The sequence below is a fragment of the Anomaloglossus baeobatrachus genome, chromosome 2 (assembly GCF_048569485.1).
Source record: "Anomaloglossus baeobatrachus isolate aAnoBae1 chromosome 2, aAnoBae1.hap1, whole genome shotgun sequence".
NCBI classification, from domain to species: Eukaryota; Metazoa; Chordata; class Amphibia; order Anura; family Aromobatidae; genus Anomaloglossus; species Anomaloglossus baeobatrachus.
The window spans coordinates 418,419,813-418,437,526 of record NC_134354.1 but is presented as its reverse complement, the minus strand read 5'-3'; the positions used below and the strand labels follow the sequence as shown (position 1 = coordinate 418,437,526).

The window sequence follows — 17,714 nt, the reverse complement described above, 5'->3', positions numbered from 1 at the left end:
GCATGCGCCAGACCTCGGGAGCACACAGTTACATGAGGGCGGCATCCTCATGTATGTAAATGAGCAATGGGGGGCGGCGTACAGCGGCAGGGGTGCGAATAACGGAAGAAATACAGCCCGCCCCCGTGACCATAAAACCACATTTGCATACAAAAAGATAAGAATTTATAAAGTGTTTATTTTGGTCTCAAAGGGGGCACAGTAGCAAAAGTAACCTTTCTAGAATGCAGCCCAGGAGCTGCAGAACGGGAATCTTTTAGTTTAATTGTGAAAATTCTGCTGACAGGTTCCCTTTAAATTGTGTTTCATATTTTCATACATTTACTAGTTTCATAAACTTTCAGCATTATATTCTTTTTTTTCTTATAGCCATTTCTCCCTATTGGCCACATTAGCTGAGAAAGAAATTATTATATCTCTAGTATATCTGTAAGCTAAAGATAAATAAAAAAAAGTCAGATAATATATAATAATAATATAATATTATAATGTAATATCTTAGATATAATAATATAAGATAATAATAGAGGGTAACATTTGCTGCATTTTCATTTTTTCCTCTATGGGTAGTGTTTGGAAAATAGGTACAGGAATTTTGCAGAATATAGCAGTTTAACTTAGCAGTCACCCATGTAACCCATATGAAAGTTATTAATACAATATAGTAGAAACAATCCCTGTCTCTCTCACTTGTGTACTTGGTATTCAATAATCTGCCCAAAGGATTTTTGCTATAGCGTTGTCTCACAAAGTTAACTTTTTGTTAGAGCTCACCTTGTGAGATGGAAAATTGTTTGAAAGAACTGAAGTCCTCAGTGGTTGATACCTTTTAATGGCTAACTTGTGAGCTGGAGCATCTAAGGTTTAGGTTAGTGTAATCATGCACACCAAGGGCGGTGGCACCCTGGTAACGACCGGGACAATAGACTATGCTGGCCAGAAAGCAAGGGGACCAGATCAATCTAAAAGCCACAGAGCCAGGAATGTACATAAACACAGGAGACTAAATGAAGAGCCAAATGGAAGGTTTTAATCTGGACCTAGATGCAGGTTGAGAAAACCACAGGAGTTTGCATGGATAATTGCAGTAAAATATTAACAATCTCAGAACAGTTCCTAATAAATACAGCAAATGATGGTTTAATCTTCTAGTATGAGAAGCATAGATGCAAGTGCTAGCACCCACAGGAGTTTGCAGAAATGATTGTATCTGTAGTTACATTCCAGGCTAAGACATTGACTCCTGAGATATTAGCCATTTCTCACCAGCTCACTGATTTTTTTTAGAGTAGTTAGCTGCTCATCTCCCATTTAGCTTCTGACCCATCTGTCCTGCTAAATCATAATCCCACATCAATTTTATTTCTACAGCAGTTCTCCGACTAAGGCTGGGGCCACATGGGATTACTACGATCCTCTCAGATGACACTCGGCTCACGCTGGCAGTACAGCAGAGCCAAGTGTCCCTGCGACTGAGGTCCGACCGTGCGAGCGGACCTCAGCTGCGGGGGGCGGGCCGGCGCTGCGGAGTGGAGGGATTGATTTATCTCCCTCTCTCCTCTGTAGCCGGCTATTGCCATTCTCGCACTGCACTCGTGGTACACCGGTGTACCGCGAGTGCAGTGCGATTTTTCTCTTGCCCCATACACTTGAATGGGTGCAAGAGAGTCTCGCATTACAATCGCAGCATGCTGCGATTGTTTTCTCGGTCCGATTAGGGCTGAGAAAATAATCACTCATGTGTGCTTACCCACAGGCTAATATTGGTCCTAGTGGAATGCGATTTTTTTATCGCACTCCACTCGCACCGATTTTCATGCCATGTGGCTTAGGCCTAACTGCTCAGTCCAAATCTAGTGATAACTGTGTAGTCTTCAGAACAAACACATGTCATACATTAGCACAATAAGCTCAGCAGTATGCTAAAGGGAACCTGTCACATACTTTTTTCAATATTAAACTGCCCAAATGTCTTATTAGTGATACAAAATGTGTTAGGCCATGTGCGCATGTTGCATTTTTTTCTTGCGTTTTGGTTGCGTTTTAAACTGCCCTGTGTCATTGACAAAATGCATGAGTTTTGCTTCCCCCACCAAGTCTATGATAAATCAGAAATTCCTTGCACACGTTGCTTTTTTTTGGCAGCATTTTGTTTGACAAATATTTGTCAAAATCGTTGCCTAAAAAAAAAGCAGCATGTCACCTCTTCATTGCGTTTTGTGAACATTTTCCACCCATTGAAATGAATGAAGTGTGTCAAAACGCAACAAAAATGGTTAGCTGTGTGTTTGAACTGCGTTTTGGTTGCATTTTGGGTCCGTTCTTGTCAATAAAAACGCAGGTCACCAACTTTTCTCCATTTTATCTCTTGCACTCTCTCACTCTCTGTCTCTCTCCACTTCATACTCACCGATCACCGAACATCGGCGTGGCGCAGCTGTCACACTGCTCTCGCGCCCCCTTATGAATCTGAAAGTGCCGGCCACTCATTAGGCTCATCACATATTCACTGCTTCCCCCGCCCACCAGCGCCTATGATTGGTTGCAGTCAGATGCGCCCCCATGCTGAGTGACAGCTGTCTGACTCCAACCAATCACAGCCGCCGGTGGGCAGGTCTATATCGTAAAGTACAATAAATAAATAAATACGGAATGCGGTCCCCCTATATTTTGATACCCAGCCAAGATAAAGCCTCACAGCTGGGGGCTGGTATTCTCAGGTTTGGGAGACCCACGTTATGGGGAGCCCTCTCAGCCTAAAAATATCAACCAGCAGCCGCCCGGAATTGCTGCATTCATTAGATGCGACTGTTCCGGGACTTAACCCAACTCATCCCGAATGCACTGGTGCGGTGGCAATCGGGGTATGAAGGAGTTAATGGCAGCCCATAGCAGCCACTAAGTCCTAGATTAGTAATTGCAGGCATCTATGGGACACCCTCCATCACTAATCTGTAAGTGAAAGTACATAAACACAAACACCCAAAAATCCATTATTTGAAATAAAAGACAAAAAACACCATCTTTCACCACTTTATTCACCTTCCAAACACCCCTATAGGTCAGACGTAATTCACATGAGGTCCCACAACGCTTCCAGCACCTACATTTGACACTGACAGTGAGCAGACATAGAGCATGACTGCTCGCTGTGAACTCAACGCAGCAACTGAAGTGAGTCGCACTATCAGCGGTGACGTCACTTAGGTTATCCACTGCCACAGCTGGAGTCCTCCACCTGTGACAGCAAATCACCCGAGTGACAAAAGTGAGCTGCGTGATCTGCGGTGCTGTCACTCAGGTGATTTCCGGTTACAGCTAGAGTCCTTCACCTGTGCCTGCAAATCAGGCCGTGACACAGAGACAGAGCCGCGCGATGAGAATGAACTCGGGTGAACCTCTGACGTCACAGCGGCAAGCCCCGCACTACTGCCTGTGTCGCGGCACTGACATTAGAGGTTCACCCGAGTTCATTCTCACCATGCGGCTCTGTCTGCTTTCAGTGGGCAGTCATGCTCTATGGTGCTTGCTGTGACAGGACAGGGATGTAGCAGAGCTGAATCACCGTGGTATCTCTTGTGGAATACTTCATACCTTCAGGGGTGTTTAGGGGTTAATAAAGTGGTGAAAGAGGGTGTTTTTTGTATTTTATTCCAAATAAAGGATTTTGGGGGTGTATGTGTTTATTTACTTTCCCTTACAGATTACTGATGGGGGCGGGGTCTCATAGACGACTGCCATCACTAATCTAGGACTTAATGGCAGCCCACAGCAGCCACTAACTCCTTATTACCTGATAGCCACCACAACAGGGCAATGGGAAGAGCCGTACCAGTGCCAGAATTGGCGCCTCTTATTGATGCGCCACTTCTGGGGCGGCTGTGGGTTGCTATTGTTAGGCTGGAAAGTGCTAAATAATGATGCGCCTTCCTACCCTAAAAATATTAGCCCCCAGTTGTCTGCTGCACCTTGGCTGGTATTAGGAAAATGGGGGGACCCCAAGTCATTTTCTTTTTTTTAAATGAATCAAATAAAAAAAAAAAAAAAAAAAAAGAGCGTGGAGACCCCTCCATTTTTCATAACCAGCCAAGGTACAGTATAGAGCTGAGGGTTGCAGCCTGCAGCTGCTGGTGTTCCTGTGCTGAATATGAAAAATGGGGGGGGAGCCCACGTCAGTTATTTTTTTTACCAAAAAAAAAAAGCTGTCCAAACTAGCTATCCTTCTATCAATCTATTCTGTTATTTCTTTCTATCTATTTTATATGTTCTCTTATTATCTATTCTATATGTTCTTTCTATTTATTCTATATGTTCTTTCTATCTATTCTTTCTATTTTTTCCATCTATTTTAGCTATCTATCAATTATCCTATCCTTTCATATATTATTTCTCCTTTAAAAAACGCACAGACAAAAACACATTGAAAATGCATGCGTTTTTATCAACGCAGTGTTTACAGTTGTGAAGTCTGCCAGAGGCTGCATTTTTTTTTTTTTGTCAAATCAAGAACACAGATTGTGGACATAACCATAAGGGAGCTTAGAATGCACAAAACTTGCTTTACTATATATGTTCCTTTGGGGAACTGTTTTCTTAACACTGAATGGAAATTTAGCATGTTTATTGAGGACATTCTTTTCTTTTTGTACATCTATTTCAGACAATGGCTCAAAAGGAAGTTGAAAACTAATAAAATTACACCAGTTGGTAAATATTCAATAGTCCCAAACAGTCACCTCTTATTAAGGTCCTCAAAGACAAAGGAGTGTGACCTTATAGGTGTCTTTATTTTATCTTTAAAATGCACACGTATATTTTACACAGGGTTTAGTAAAACGACCGCTAAACATTACGGTTTTTACATGCAAAGTTAGGTGAAGAAAAAAAAATATATATATATATCATTTGTTATAAATCTGTTTTCATATAATTATGGAAATTAAGATAGGGCAGGTGTTACAGTCTCACATAATGAGGTATTTCCTGTTCATTGACAACTTCTGCCTAAAAGATTGAAATAAAATGGATTTAAAAATGTACTTATTTGTTACAACTCTATGAATTTAAAAGCAAAATTTATGAAATAGTAAGCTGCAATTTTCTTGATTTGCTCATCCCACTCTTTCCCAATCACTGGAATTGTGTATGTTCTGTTGCTCCTGTCATAAGTCCAAAAAGACAACATGGGTGGAGCTGAACCAGCATGTAATTGATAGATAAGTATAATGTAGGCTTTGTCAATTTGCAATTATGAACTCATTAAATTCTGGATTAACAATTTATTGATGGCAACACCCTCAATATATGCTTAGCATTTCTTCAGTGGTGATCAGTTCTTTACAACAATGTTTGTTCCTATATAAAATTGCTAAAATAAAGCACATCATAAACAAAATGTGGCTAGTCCCAAATCTTTCATTGGGGATGTCAAGACAGTTGTTATTCTTCAACTTAAATCTATTGTCTCTGCACAGTTTAAGGCTGAGTCTGGTACTGGCCCTCTGTAGCTGTGAAAAAATCTTCCAAATAGGAGCGAAGAAATTCAAATGTGGGCCTTTCTTCAGGACATTCGTTCCAACATCGAAGCATCAACTCATAAAGTTCCTTAGGGCAATCTTCTGATTTTGGCATTCGGTACCCACGCTCAAGATGATCTATTACTTCGGGATTAGTCATGCCTGTAGGATGTAGAACGCATTTGTGAACATTTACTTTGTGTTCACCAGTACTTCTCGAACTGTCAGTTGGCTCTCAGCAGTGAGGCACCCCTTAATAGTTGGAGAGCTGTAGCTAGGGAGGCTGTGTCTACAGAAGTGACCACATACAGTTGAAACCAGAAGATTACATACACTATTTAAAAAGACACATACAGTGCCTTGCAAAAGTATTCGGCCCCTTTGAATTTTTCAACCTTTTCCCACATTTCAGGCTTCAAATATAAAGAAAAAAATGTTAATGTTATGGTGAAGAATCAGCAACAAGTGGGACACAATTGTGATATGGAACGAAATGTATTGCTCATTTTAAACTTTTGTAAGAAAGAATAAACTGAAAATTGGGTCGTGCAATATTATTCGGCCCCTTACTTTCAGTGCAGCAAACTCACTCCAAAAGTTCATTAATGATCCAATGTTGTCCTAAATGACTGCTGATGATAAATATAAGCCACCTGTGTGTAATCAAGTCTCCACATAAATGCACCTGCTCTGTGATAGTCTCAATGTACGGTTTAAAGCGCAGATAGCATCATGAAGACCAAGGAACACAACAGGCAGGTCCGTGATACTGTTGTGGAGAAGTGTAAAGCTGTATTTGGTTATAAAAAGATTTCCACAACTTTAAACATCCCAAGAAGCACTGTGCAAGTGATCATATTGAAATGGAAGGAATATCATACCACTGCAAATTGACCAAGACCCGCCCGTCCAAACTGTCATCTCAAACAAGGAGAAGACTGATCAGAGATGCAGCTAAGAGGCCCATGTGATCACTCTGGATGAACTGCAGAGATCTACAGCTGAGGTGGGGAAGTCTGTTCATAGGACAACAATCAGTCGTATACTGCACAAATCTGGCCTTTATGGAAGAGTGGCAAGAAGAAAGCCATTTCTCAAAGATATCCATAAAAAGTGTCGTTTAAATTTTGCCACAAGCCACCTGGGAGACACACCAAACATTTGGAAGAAGGTGCTCTGGTCAGATGAAACGAAAATCAAACTTTTTGGGCACAATGCCAAACGATATGTTTATCATAAAAGTAACACAGCTCATCGCCCTGAACACACCATCCCCACTGTAAAACATGGTGGTGGCAGCATCATGGTTTGGGCCTGCTTTTCTTCAGCAGGGACAGGGAAGATGGTTAAAATTGATGGGAAGATGGATGAAGCCAAATAGAGGACCATTCTTGAAGAAAACCTGTTGGAGTCTGCAAACGACCTGAGACTGGGACAGAGATTTGTCTTTCAACAAGACAATGATCCCAGACATAAAGCAAAATCTACAATGGAATGGTTCACAAATAAACATATCCAGGGGTTAGAATGGCCAAGTCAAAGTCCAGACCTGAATCCAATCGAGAAACTGTGGAAAGAGCTGAAAACTGCTGTTCACAAAAACTCTTCATCCAACCTCACTGAGCTCTAGCTGTTTGCAAAGGACGAATGGGCAAGAATTTCAGTCTCTTGATGTGCAAAACTGATAGAGACATACCCCAAGCGAGTTACAGCTGTAATCGCAGCAAAAGGTGGCACTACAAAAGTATTAACTTAAAGGGGTCGAATAATATTGCATGCCCCAATTTTCAGTTTATTTTTTTTATAAAAGTTTAAAATAAGCAATAAATTTCATTCAACTTCACAATTGTGTCCCACTTGTTGTTGATTCTTCACCATAACATTAACATTTTTATCTTTATGTTTGAAGCCTGAAATGTGGGAAAAGGTTGAAAAATTCAAAGGGGCCGAATACTTTCCCAAGGCACTGTATACATGTTTTTCTCACTATCTGACATGAAATCAGAATAAAAACCTTCATGTTTTAAGGTCAATTACGATTACCAAACTGATGTATATTTGCTAAATGCCAGAAAAATGAGAGCGAGAGAATGTTTTAGGGCATTTTTATTACTTTCTGCAAAGTCAAAAGACTACATACACAGAGTGCTATACCTTTAAACAATTGTTTATGGAAGCCCTTAAGAGTTGCTAGTTCTCCATGAAAAGTCCTCTTCTCAAAATCAGCATGTTTATAAGCTATCACTGTCTTAAAATGATTGCTGATGGTGGTCACAAATGAATGGACCTTATGCAATTGTGTAGTTAATGTATGATTTTTGATTCTATAGATATAGATATATAGATATAGATAGAGAGAGATTGTTGTGTGTAGTTGCCAGGTGTTTGTGTAGGGCACTGTAAATGTTCTGGGTGTTGTCTGGGTGCGGTTGTGTGTGAGAGCGGTGTTGTTTGTGTGTTGCATTGTGTGTTGCGTTGTTTGTGGAGCACTGTGTGTCTACAGAGTTGTGCGTGTGCGGTACTGTGTGTGTGTTGCGCGGTTTGTGTGGGTGTGTGTGTTTTGGGGGAGGTATGTTTTTGTGCAGTGTGTGTTGGAGGAGTAGTCCTGGGGAGAGAGGAGGATAATAGGAGGAGTAGTCCTGGGGAAAGAGGAGGATAATAGGAGGAGTAGTCCTGGGGGGAGAGGAGGATAATAGGAGGAGTAGTCCTGGGGGGAGAGGAGGATAATAGGAGGAGTAGTCCTAGGGAGAGAGGAGGATAATAGGAGGAGTAGTCCTGGGGGAGAGGAGGATAATAGGAGGAGTAGTCCTGGGGGGAGAGGAGGATAATAGGAGGAGTAGTCCTGGGGGGAAAGGAGGATAATAGGAGGAGTAGTCCTTGGGAGAGAGGAGGATAATAGGAGGTGCAGTGCTGGGGGGAGAGGAGGATAATAGTAGGAGTAGTCATGGGGTGAGGAGTCTAATAGTAGGAGTAGTCCTGGGGGGAGGAGTCTAATAATAGGAGTAGTCGCCAGAGGGGAGGAGTCTAATAGGAGTAGTCCTGGAGGGGGAGGAGTCTAATAGGAGGAGTAGTCCTGGGGGAGGAGTCTAATACGTGGAGTAGTCCTGGGGGGAGGTGTATAGGTGCCTAATGTGTGCGGGGGGCGTGGCTGAGCGGGCAAAGTGTGCGGGTGGCAAGGCCAAGCGGGCATAGTGTGCGGGGGACGTGGCCAAGCGGGCATAGTGTGCGGGGGACGTGGCCAAGCGGGCATAGTGTGCGGGGGGTGTGGCCAAGTGGGCATAGTGTGCGGGGGGCGTGGCCAAGCAGGCATAGTGTGCGGGGGGCGTGGCCAAGCAGGCATAGTGTGCGGGGGGCGTGGCCAAGCGGGCATAGTGTGCGGGGGGCATGGCCAAGCGGGCATAGTGTGCGGGGGGCGTGGCCGAGCGGGCACAGTGTGCGGGGGGCGAGCGGGCACAGTGTGCGGGGTCGGAGCCCGGGAAACTATGCAAAGCGGTTTCCATACTTACCAGATCTGTACCATGGTTACCAGCGTACGCAGGCTCCGGCACACGTGTGCCGGGAGTCAGGGTAAGCTAGTAACCATGTTTCCATAGTTACCCGATGTGTACTATGGTTACCAGCGTGCTCCGGCACACGTGTGCCGGGAGGCGGAGTAAGCTAGTAACCATGGTACACATCAGGTAACTATTCAAAGCGACAGTGCTGGTTAATTTTTTGTTTGTTGGTCTCCTGCTGTGCAGCACGCATTGGCATGTTTGACAGCGGGAGACCAACGATCTGAATGGGCAGGGAGCCGGCATACGCTGGTAACTATGGTACACAATCGGGTAATTAAGCAAAGTGGTTTCCATGGTTACCCGATGTGTACCATGGTTACCAGCGTATGCCGGCTCCGGCACGATCCCAGCAACGCAAGGGTATGTCTCAGCTGGGTTGCCGGTGTGCGCTCCCGGGTGTGCAGCAGTCACCTGGGAGTCGGGGCTCCGTGTGGGTTCGGAAATTGCGTGCAGGGGGCAGGGCCAGGCCAAGCGTCCAATGCGTGAGGGGGGCGAGGCGAGGCCGAGCGGCCAATGCGACGGTTGTCACTGTAATGACGTCATTTTGGAGCAAGACAGACAGACAGAATAAGGCAATTATATATATACTAGAAGGTGGCCCGATTCTACGCATCGGGTATTCTAGAATTTACGTATTGTGTAGTTAATGTATGATTTTTGTTATATATATATATATAGATGTTGTTGTGTGTAGTTACCAAGTGTTTGTGTAGGGGCTGTACATGTTCTGGGTGTTGTCTGGGTGTAGCGAGGGGTGAGAGCGGTGTTGTTTGTGTCTTGCGTTGTGTGTCGTTATTTGTGGAGCGCTGTGTGTCTGTATCGTTGTGTATGTGTGTGTGTGTTTTGGGGGGAGGTATGTTTTGTGCAATGTGTGTGTTGTGCGGTATGTGCGTATATTTGTGTGTGCCGCGGTGTTTGTGTGTTGAGTGTTGTGTGTCTGCGGCGTTGTCTGTGTGTGTGGGTGTCTGTGTAGGGTGGTGTTTGTGGTTCCCAGTGTGTGTGTGGTGTGTTGTGCAGTGCGTGTGTGGCAGTGTGTGTGTGTGTTTTGGGGGGAGGTGTGCACCCCCCATCGTGGTCCACCCCCCATCGTGCTCCATCTCCCATGCTGTGCACCCCCCATCATGCTCCATCCCCCATGCTGCGCACCCCCCATCGTGCTCCATCCCCACTCCCCATTGTGCTCCATCCTCCATGCTGCGCATTCCCCATCGTGCTCCATCCCCCATGCTGCGCATTCCCAATCGTGCTCCATCCCCCATGCTGCGCATTCCTCATCGTGCTCCATCCCCCATGCTGCGCACTCCCAAATGTGCTCCATCCCCCATGCTGCGCACTCCCCATCGTGCTCCATCCCCCATGCTGCGCACTCCCCATCGTGCTCCATCCCCCATGCTGCACACTCCCCATCGTGCTCCATCCCCCATGCTGCGCACCCCCCATCATGCTCCATCTCCCATGCTGCGCACTCCCCATCGTGCTCCATCCCCCATGCTACGCATTCCCCATCATGCTCCATCCCCCATGCTGCGCACTCCCAAACGTGCTCCATCCTCCATGCTGCGCACTCCCCATCGTACTCCATCCCCCATGCTACGCATTCTCCATCATGCTCCATCCCCCATGCTGCGCACTCCCCATCGTGCTCCATCCCCCATGCTGCGCACTCCCCATCGTGCTCCATCCCCCATGCTGCACACTCCCCATCGTGCTCCATCCCCCATGCTGCACACTCCCCATCGTGCTCCATCCCCCATGCTGCGCACCCCCCATCGTGCTCCATCCCCCATGCTGCGCACACCCCATCGTGCTCCATCCCCCATGCTGCGCACTCCCCATCGTGCTCCATCCCCCATGCTGCGCACCCCCATCGTGCTCCATCCCCCATGCTGCGCACCCCCCATCGTGCTCCATCCCCCATGCTGCGCACTCCCCATCGTGCTCCATCCCCCATGCTGCACACTCCCCATCGTGCTCCATCCCCCATGCTGCGCACTCCCCATCGTGCTACATCCCCCATGCTGTGCACCCCCCATCGTGCTCCACAGTCACACATCAGACAGTAAACACGCACACATATGATCGCATACACTCACACACACACCCCACTTCTCCCTGTGCCCACCGGTGGGCGGTCCCAGCAGCTGTGCTGCACGCCGTGCTCCTCTGCCGACACTCACAGATCCGATCGCATACACTCACACACACACACACACACACTCACACACATCCGATCGCATACACTCACACACATCCGATCACATACACTCACACACACTCACACACATCCGATCGCATACACACACACACTGACGATATCGCACATACGCGCTGACACACTCACAACATCCGGAGATACCACATGCTTCCGGCCATGTGATCCTCCAGCAGGTCCTGGAAGCTCACAGCACAGTATCGCCGCCGAGAAGCAAGCGATATCACGGGATGTTGTGAGTGTGTGGATGCGATGTGAGGTGTGTGTGAGAGTGAGTGTGATCTGATGTGTGTGTGTGTGTGTCTGTTCTTATGTGTGTGTGAGGTGTGTGTGTTCCGCCGCTGCAGGACGTGGATGCGATCTGATGTGTGTGTGAGGTGTGTGTGTTCTGCCGCTGCAGGACGTGGATGCGATCTGATGTGAGTGTGAGTGTGAGTCTGAGTGTGAGTCTGAGTGTGAGTCTGAGTGTGAGTCTGAGTGTGAGTCTGAGTGTGAGTGCGAGTGTGCATGTGAGTGTGAGTGTGCATGTGAGTGTGAGTGTGCATGTGAGTGTGAGTCTGAGTGTGAGTCTGAGTGTGCATGTGAGTGTGAGTGTGCATGTGAGTGTGAGTGTGCATGTGAGTGTGAGTGTGAGTGTGCATGTGAGTGTGAGTGTGCATGTGAGTGTGAGTCTGAGTGTGAGTGTGCATGTGAGTGTGAGTGTGCATGTGAGTGTGCATGTGAGTGTGAGTCTGAGTGTGAGTGTGCATGTGAGTGTGAGTCTGAGTGTGAGTGTGCATGTGAGTGTGAGTCTGAGTGTGAGTGTGCATGTGAGTGTGAGTCTGAGTGTGAGTGTGAGTGTGAGTGTGAGTCTGAGTGTGAGTGTGCGTGTGAGTGTGCATGTGAGTGTGAGTGTGCATGTGAGTGTGAGTGTGCATGTGAGTGTGAGTCTGAGTGTGAGTGTGCATGTGAGTGTGAGTCTGAGTGTGAGTGTGCATGTGAGTGTGAGTCTGAGTGTGAGTGTGCATGTGAGTGTGAGTCTGAGTGTGCATGTGAGTGTGAGTCTGAGTGTGAGTGTGCATGTGAGTGTGAGTCTGAGTGTGAGTGTGCATGTGAGTGTGAGTCTGAGTGTGAGTGTGCATGTGAGTGTGAGTGTGAGTCTGAGTGTGAGTGTGCATGTGAGTGTGAGTCTGAGTGTGAGTGTGCATGTGAGTGTGAGTGTGAGTGTGCATGTGAGTGTGAGTCTGAGTGTGAGTGTGCATGTGAGTGTGAGTGTGCATGTGAGTGTGAGTCTGAGTGTGCATGTGAGTGTGAGTCTGAGGGTGAGTCTGAGTGTGAGTGTGCATGTGAGTGTGAGTCTGAGTGTGAGTGTGCATGTGAGTGTGAGTCTGAGTGTGAGTGTGAGTGTGCATGTGAGTCTGAGTGTGAGTGTGCATGTGAGTGTGAGTGTGCATGTGAGTGTGAGTCTGAGTGTGCATGTGAGTGTGAGTCTGAGGGTGAGTCTGAGTGTGAGTGTGCATGTGAGTGTGAGTCTGAGTGTGAGTGTGCATGTGAGTGTGAGTCTGAGTGTGAGTGTGCATGTGAGTGTGAGTCTGAGTGTGAGTGTGCATGTGAGTGTGAGTCTGAGTGTGAGTCTGAGTGTGAGTGTGCATGTGAGTGTGAGTCTGAGTGTGAGTGTGCATGTGAGTGTGAGTCTGAGTGTGAGTGTGCATGTGAGTGTGAGTCTGAGTGTGAGTCTGAGTGTGAGTGTGCATGTGAGTGTGAGTCTGAGTGTGAGTGTGCATGTGAGTGTGAGTCTGAGTGTGAGTGTGCATGTGAGTGTGAGTCTGAGTGTGAGTGTGCATGTGAGTGTGAGTCTGAGTGTGAGTGTGCATCTGAGTGTGAGTCTGAGTGTGAGTGTGCATGTGAGTGTGAGTCTGAGTGTGAGTGTGCATGTGAGTGTGAGTCTGAGTGTGAGTGTGCATGTGAGTGTGAGTCTGAGTCTGAGTGTGAGTATGCATGTGAGTGTGAGTCTGAGTGTGAGTGTGCATGTGAGTGTGAGTCTGAGTGTGAGTGTGAGTGTGCATGTGAGTGTGAGTCTGAGTGTGAGTGTGCATGTGAGTGTGAGTGTGCATGTGAGTGTGAGTCTGAGTGTGCATGTGAGTGTGAGTCTGAGGGTGAGTCTGAGTGTGAGTGTGCATGTGAGTGTGAGTCTGAGTGTGAGTGTGCATGTGAGTGTGAGTCTGAGTGTGAGTGTGCATGTGAGTGTGAGTCTGAGTGTGAGTGTGCATGTGAGTGTGAGTCTGAGTGTGAGTGTGCGTGTGAGTGTGAGTCTGAGTGTGAGTCTGAGTGTGAGTGTGAGTCTGAGTGTGAGTCTGAGTGTGAGTGTGCATGTGAGTGTGAGTCTGAGTGTGAGTGTGCATGTGAGTGTGAGTCTGAGTGTGAGTCTGAGTGTGAGTGTGCATGTGAGTGTGAGTCTGAGTGTGAGTGTGCATGTGAGTGTGAGTCTGAGTGTGAGTGTGCATGTGAGTGTGAGTCTGAGTGTGAGTGTGCATGTGAGTGTGAGTCTGAGTGTGAGTGTGCATGTGAGTGTGAGTCTGAGTGTGAGTGTGCATGTGAGTGTGAATCTGAGTGTGAGTCTGAGTGTGAGTGTGCATGTGAGTGTGAGTCTGAGTGTGAGTGTGCATGTGAGTGTGAGTCTGAGTGTGAGTGTGCATGTGAGTGTGAGTCTGAGTGTGAGTGTGCATGTGAGTGTGAGTCTGAGTGTGAGTGTGCATGTGAGTGTGAGTGTGAGTCTGAGTGTGAGTGTGCATGTGAGTGTGAGTCTGAGTGTGAGTGTGCATGTGAGTGTGAGTGTGAGTGTGAGTGTGCATGTGAGTGTGAGTGTGCATGTGAGTGTGAGTCTGAGTGTGCATGTGAGTGTGAGTCTGAGGGTGAGTCTGAGTGTGAGTGTGCATGTGAGTGTGAGTCTGAGTGTGAGTGTGCATGTGAGTGTGAGTCTGAGTGTGAGTGTGCATGTGAGTGTGAGTCTGAGTGTGAGTGTGCATGTGAGTGTGAGTCTGAGTGTGAGTGTGCATGTGAGTGTGAGTCTGAGTGTGAGTGTGCATGTGAGTGTGAGTCTGAGTGTGCATGTGAGTGTGAGTCTGAGGGTGAGTCTGAGTGTGAGTGTGCATGTGAGTGTGAGTCTGAGTGTGAGTGTGCATGTGAGTGAGTGTGAGTCTGAGTGTGAGTCTGAGTCTGAGTGTGAGTGAGTGTGAGTGAGTGTGCGTGTGAGTCTGAGTGTGAGTGTGTGTGAGTCTGAGTCTGCGTGTGAGTCTGAGTGTGAGTGTGCATGTGAGTGTGAGTCTGAGTCTGAGTGAGTGTGAGTGAGTGTGCGTGTGAGTCTGAGTGTGAGTCTGAGTGTGAGTCTGAGTGTGAGTGTGCATGTGAGTGTGAGTCTGAGTCTGAGTGTGAGTGTGTGTGAGTCTGAGTGTGAGTCTGAGTCTGCGTGTGAGTCTGAGTGTGAGTCTGAGTCTGGGTGTGAGTGTGAGTGAGTGTGAGTGAGTGTGCGTGTGAGTCTGAGTGTGAGTGTGAGTGTGTGTGAGTCTGAGTCTGAGTGTGAGTCTGAGTCTGAGTCTGCGTGTGAGTCTGAGTGTGAGTGTGCATGTGAGTCTGAGTGTGAGTCTGAGTGTGAGTCTGAGTGTGAGTCTGAGTGTGAGTCTGAGTGTGCGTGTGAGTCTGAGTGTGAGTCTGAGTGTGAGTCTGAGTGTGCGTGTCAGTCTGAGTGTGAGTCTGAGTGTGAGTGTGCATGTGAGTGTGAGTCTGAGTGTGAGTGTGAGTGTGAGTCTGAGTCTGAGTGTGTGTGAGTGTGAGTCTGAGTGTGCGTGTGAGTCTGTGAGTGTGCGTGTGAGTCTGTGTGAGTGTGCGTGTGAGTGTGCATGTGAGTGTGAGTCTGAGTGTGAGTGTGCATGTGAGTGTGAGTCTGAGTGTGAGTGTGCATGTGAGTGTGAGTCTGAGTGTGAGTGTGCATGTGAGTGTGAGTCTGAGTGTGAGTGTGCATGTGAGTGTGAGTCTGAGTGTGAGTCTGAGTGTGAGTGTGCATGTGAGTGTGAGTCTGAGTGTGAGTGTGCATGTGAGTGTGAGTCTGAGTGTGTGTGCATGTGAGTGTGAGTCTGAGTGTGAGTGTGCATGTGAGTGTGAGTCTGAGTGTGAGTGTGCATGTGAGTGTGAGTGTGAGTCTGAGTGTGCATGTGAGTGTGAGTCTGAGGGTGAGTCTGAGTGTGAGTGTGCATGTGAGTGTGAGTCTGAGTGTGAGTGTGCATGTGAGTGAGTGTGAGTGTGAGTCTGAGTGTGAGTGTGCATGTGAGTGTGAGTCTGAGTGTGAGTCTGAGTGTGAGTGTGAGTGAGTGTGAGTGAGTGTGCGTGTGAGTCTGAGTGTGAGTCTGAGTGTGAGTCTGAGTGTGAGTGTGCATGTGAGTGTGAGTGTGAGTCTGAGTGTGAGTGTGAGTGTGTGTGAGTCTGAGTCTGAGTCTGAGTCTGCGTGTGAGTCTGAGTGTGAGTCTGAGTCTGAGTGTGAGTGAGTGTGAGTGAGTGTGCGTGTGAGTCTGAGTGTCAGTGTGAGTGTGTGTGAGTCTGAGTGTGAGTCTGAGTCTGAGTCTGCGTGTGAGTGTGAGTGTGAGTGTGCATGTGAGTCTGAGTGTGAGTCTGAGTGTGAGTCTGAGTGTGAGTCTGAGTGTGAGTCTGAGTGTGCGTGTGAGTCTGAGTGTGAGTCTGAGTGTGAGTGTGAGTCTGAGTGTGCGTGTCAGTCTGAGTGTGAGTCTGAGTGTGAGTGTGCATGTGAGTGTGAGTCTGAGTGTGAGTGTGAGTGTGTGTGAGTCTGAGTGTGAGTCTGAGTGTGAGTCTGAGTGTGAGTGTGAGTCTGAGTCTGAGTGTGTGTGAGTGTGAGTCTGAGTGTGCGTGTGAGTCTGTGAGTGTGCGTGTGAGTCTGTGTGAGTGTGCGTGTGAGTGTGCATGTGAGTGTGCATGTGAGTGTGCGTGTGAGTGTGAGTGTGCGTGTGAGTCTGATTGTGAGTGTGCATGTGAGTCTGAGTGTGAGTCTGAGTGTGAGTGTGCATGTGAGTCTGAGTGTGAGTGTGCGTGTGAGTCAGAGTGAGTGGAGGCCAATCCGTGCGGGGGGGGCGGACCCGAGGCGAGCGGCCAATCCGTGCGGGGGGGAGGAGCCGAGGCGAGCGGCCAATCCGTGGGGGGGCGGGGCCATTGCGAGCCCAGCGGCCAATCAGCTTTGTGTCACCGTAAGGACACAATTTTGGAGCATGACAGACAGACAGACAGACAGATAGACAGACAGACAGACAGAATAAGGCAATTATATATATAGATAGATAATGACAATTATCAGAGAACCTAGGCCTGATGACCACTAATCAATAATTTTTGGCAGCCAAGACCTCTATGAGGTTCAAAGAGATACAAAAAAAGCTCTCTTCCTTGAGTCCATAGACGTTGTGGAAAGCCCGCTCCACCCACCTGTCTGTAGGAACCACACCAATTAGTACTTCATGAAAGTGCTTAGGATATAAATATCACTTTTTATTTACTTTTAATCTGTCAATTTACCTGGGTAAGGAATTCGCCCATAAGTGATGATTTCAGTTAAGAGAACACCAAATGACCACACATCTGATTTTATGGTAAACGTTCCATAATTTATAGCTTCCGGAGCTGTCCATTTTATTGGAAATTTGGCACCTGCAATTAAGGAAAGATTATTTTTGCGGAACAGATTAGAAAAATAATCTAGTGCTGTGAAGAAAGAAAAAAAAACTTTGTGCCATCACACATCCAGTTTACTGACTCACCAGTCAATGGAAAGAGACTCTTGATGATCTAATGGTATTTTGCATATATTTTAAACTTTGTTTCAAGAAAGTAAGGAGGAGTTATCAATGTCAATGGGACAAGGCAGAACAGAGACTGTAGGTTCTTCAAACAACTACACTTCTGTACATTGTTTAGTGGATATTTCTGGATACTGCAGTTTATCTCCCATTCAAGTTAATGGGAGATAAACTGCAGGACTCATCGATGGCCACTAAACAATCTACAGAGTTCACCATTCTCATATTGAAGTACAGGTCATCAATATGTTAGTCGCTGATAATCCCTTTAAAATAGCCATGTACGTCAGATAAAAGGTGTTTAAACCCAGTCAACTATCTTATATGAAGGGGGCTCTTTATACCACCATCCATTGAGCACATATAAAATTGTCCATTGGAAATAAAAAACACTTATATCCAATTGTGGTGATTGTCTTAAATAATAATAATTACCTCACTTATCTATATCCATACATACATACAGTACAGACCAAAAGTTTGGACACACCTCATTCAAAGAGTTTTCTTTATTTTCAGGGCTCTGAAAATTGTAGATTCACATTGAAGGCATCAAAACTATGAATTAAAAGATGTGGAATGAAATACTTAAATA

General features: G+C 46.8%; 1 protein-coding gene across 2 annotated transcripts in view; it reads right to left on the bottom strand.

Moving 5' to 3' along the window:
• Positions 1 to 4,768: 4,768 nt before the first annotated feature.
• The window catches only part of LCK (LCK proto-oncogene, Src family tyrosine kinase), a 189,473-nt gene continuing 176,527 nt past the window's right edge, over positions 4,769 to 17,714 (bottom strand). For both annotated transcript variants that reach the window (XM_075336154.1, XM_075336153.1), the window contains 2 exons: positions 16,839 to 16,970; positions 4,769 to 5,678 (listed from right to left, as the gene is read on the bottom strand). In XM_075336154.1, coding sequence (XP_075192269.1) covers positions 5,476 to 5,678; positions 16,839 to 16,970 — 335 coding nt within the window. In that variant the 3' untranslated portion in view covers positions 4,769 to 5,475. The remainder of the gene's footprint in view (positions 5,679 to 16,838; positions 16,971 to 17,714) is intronic.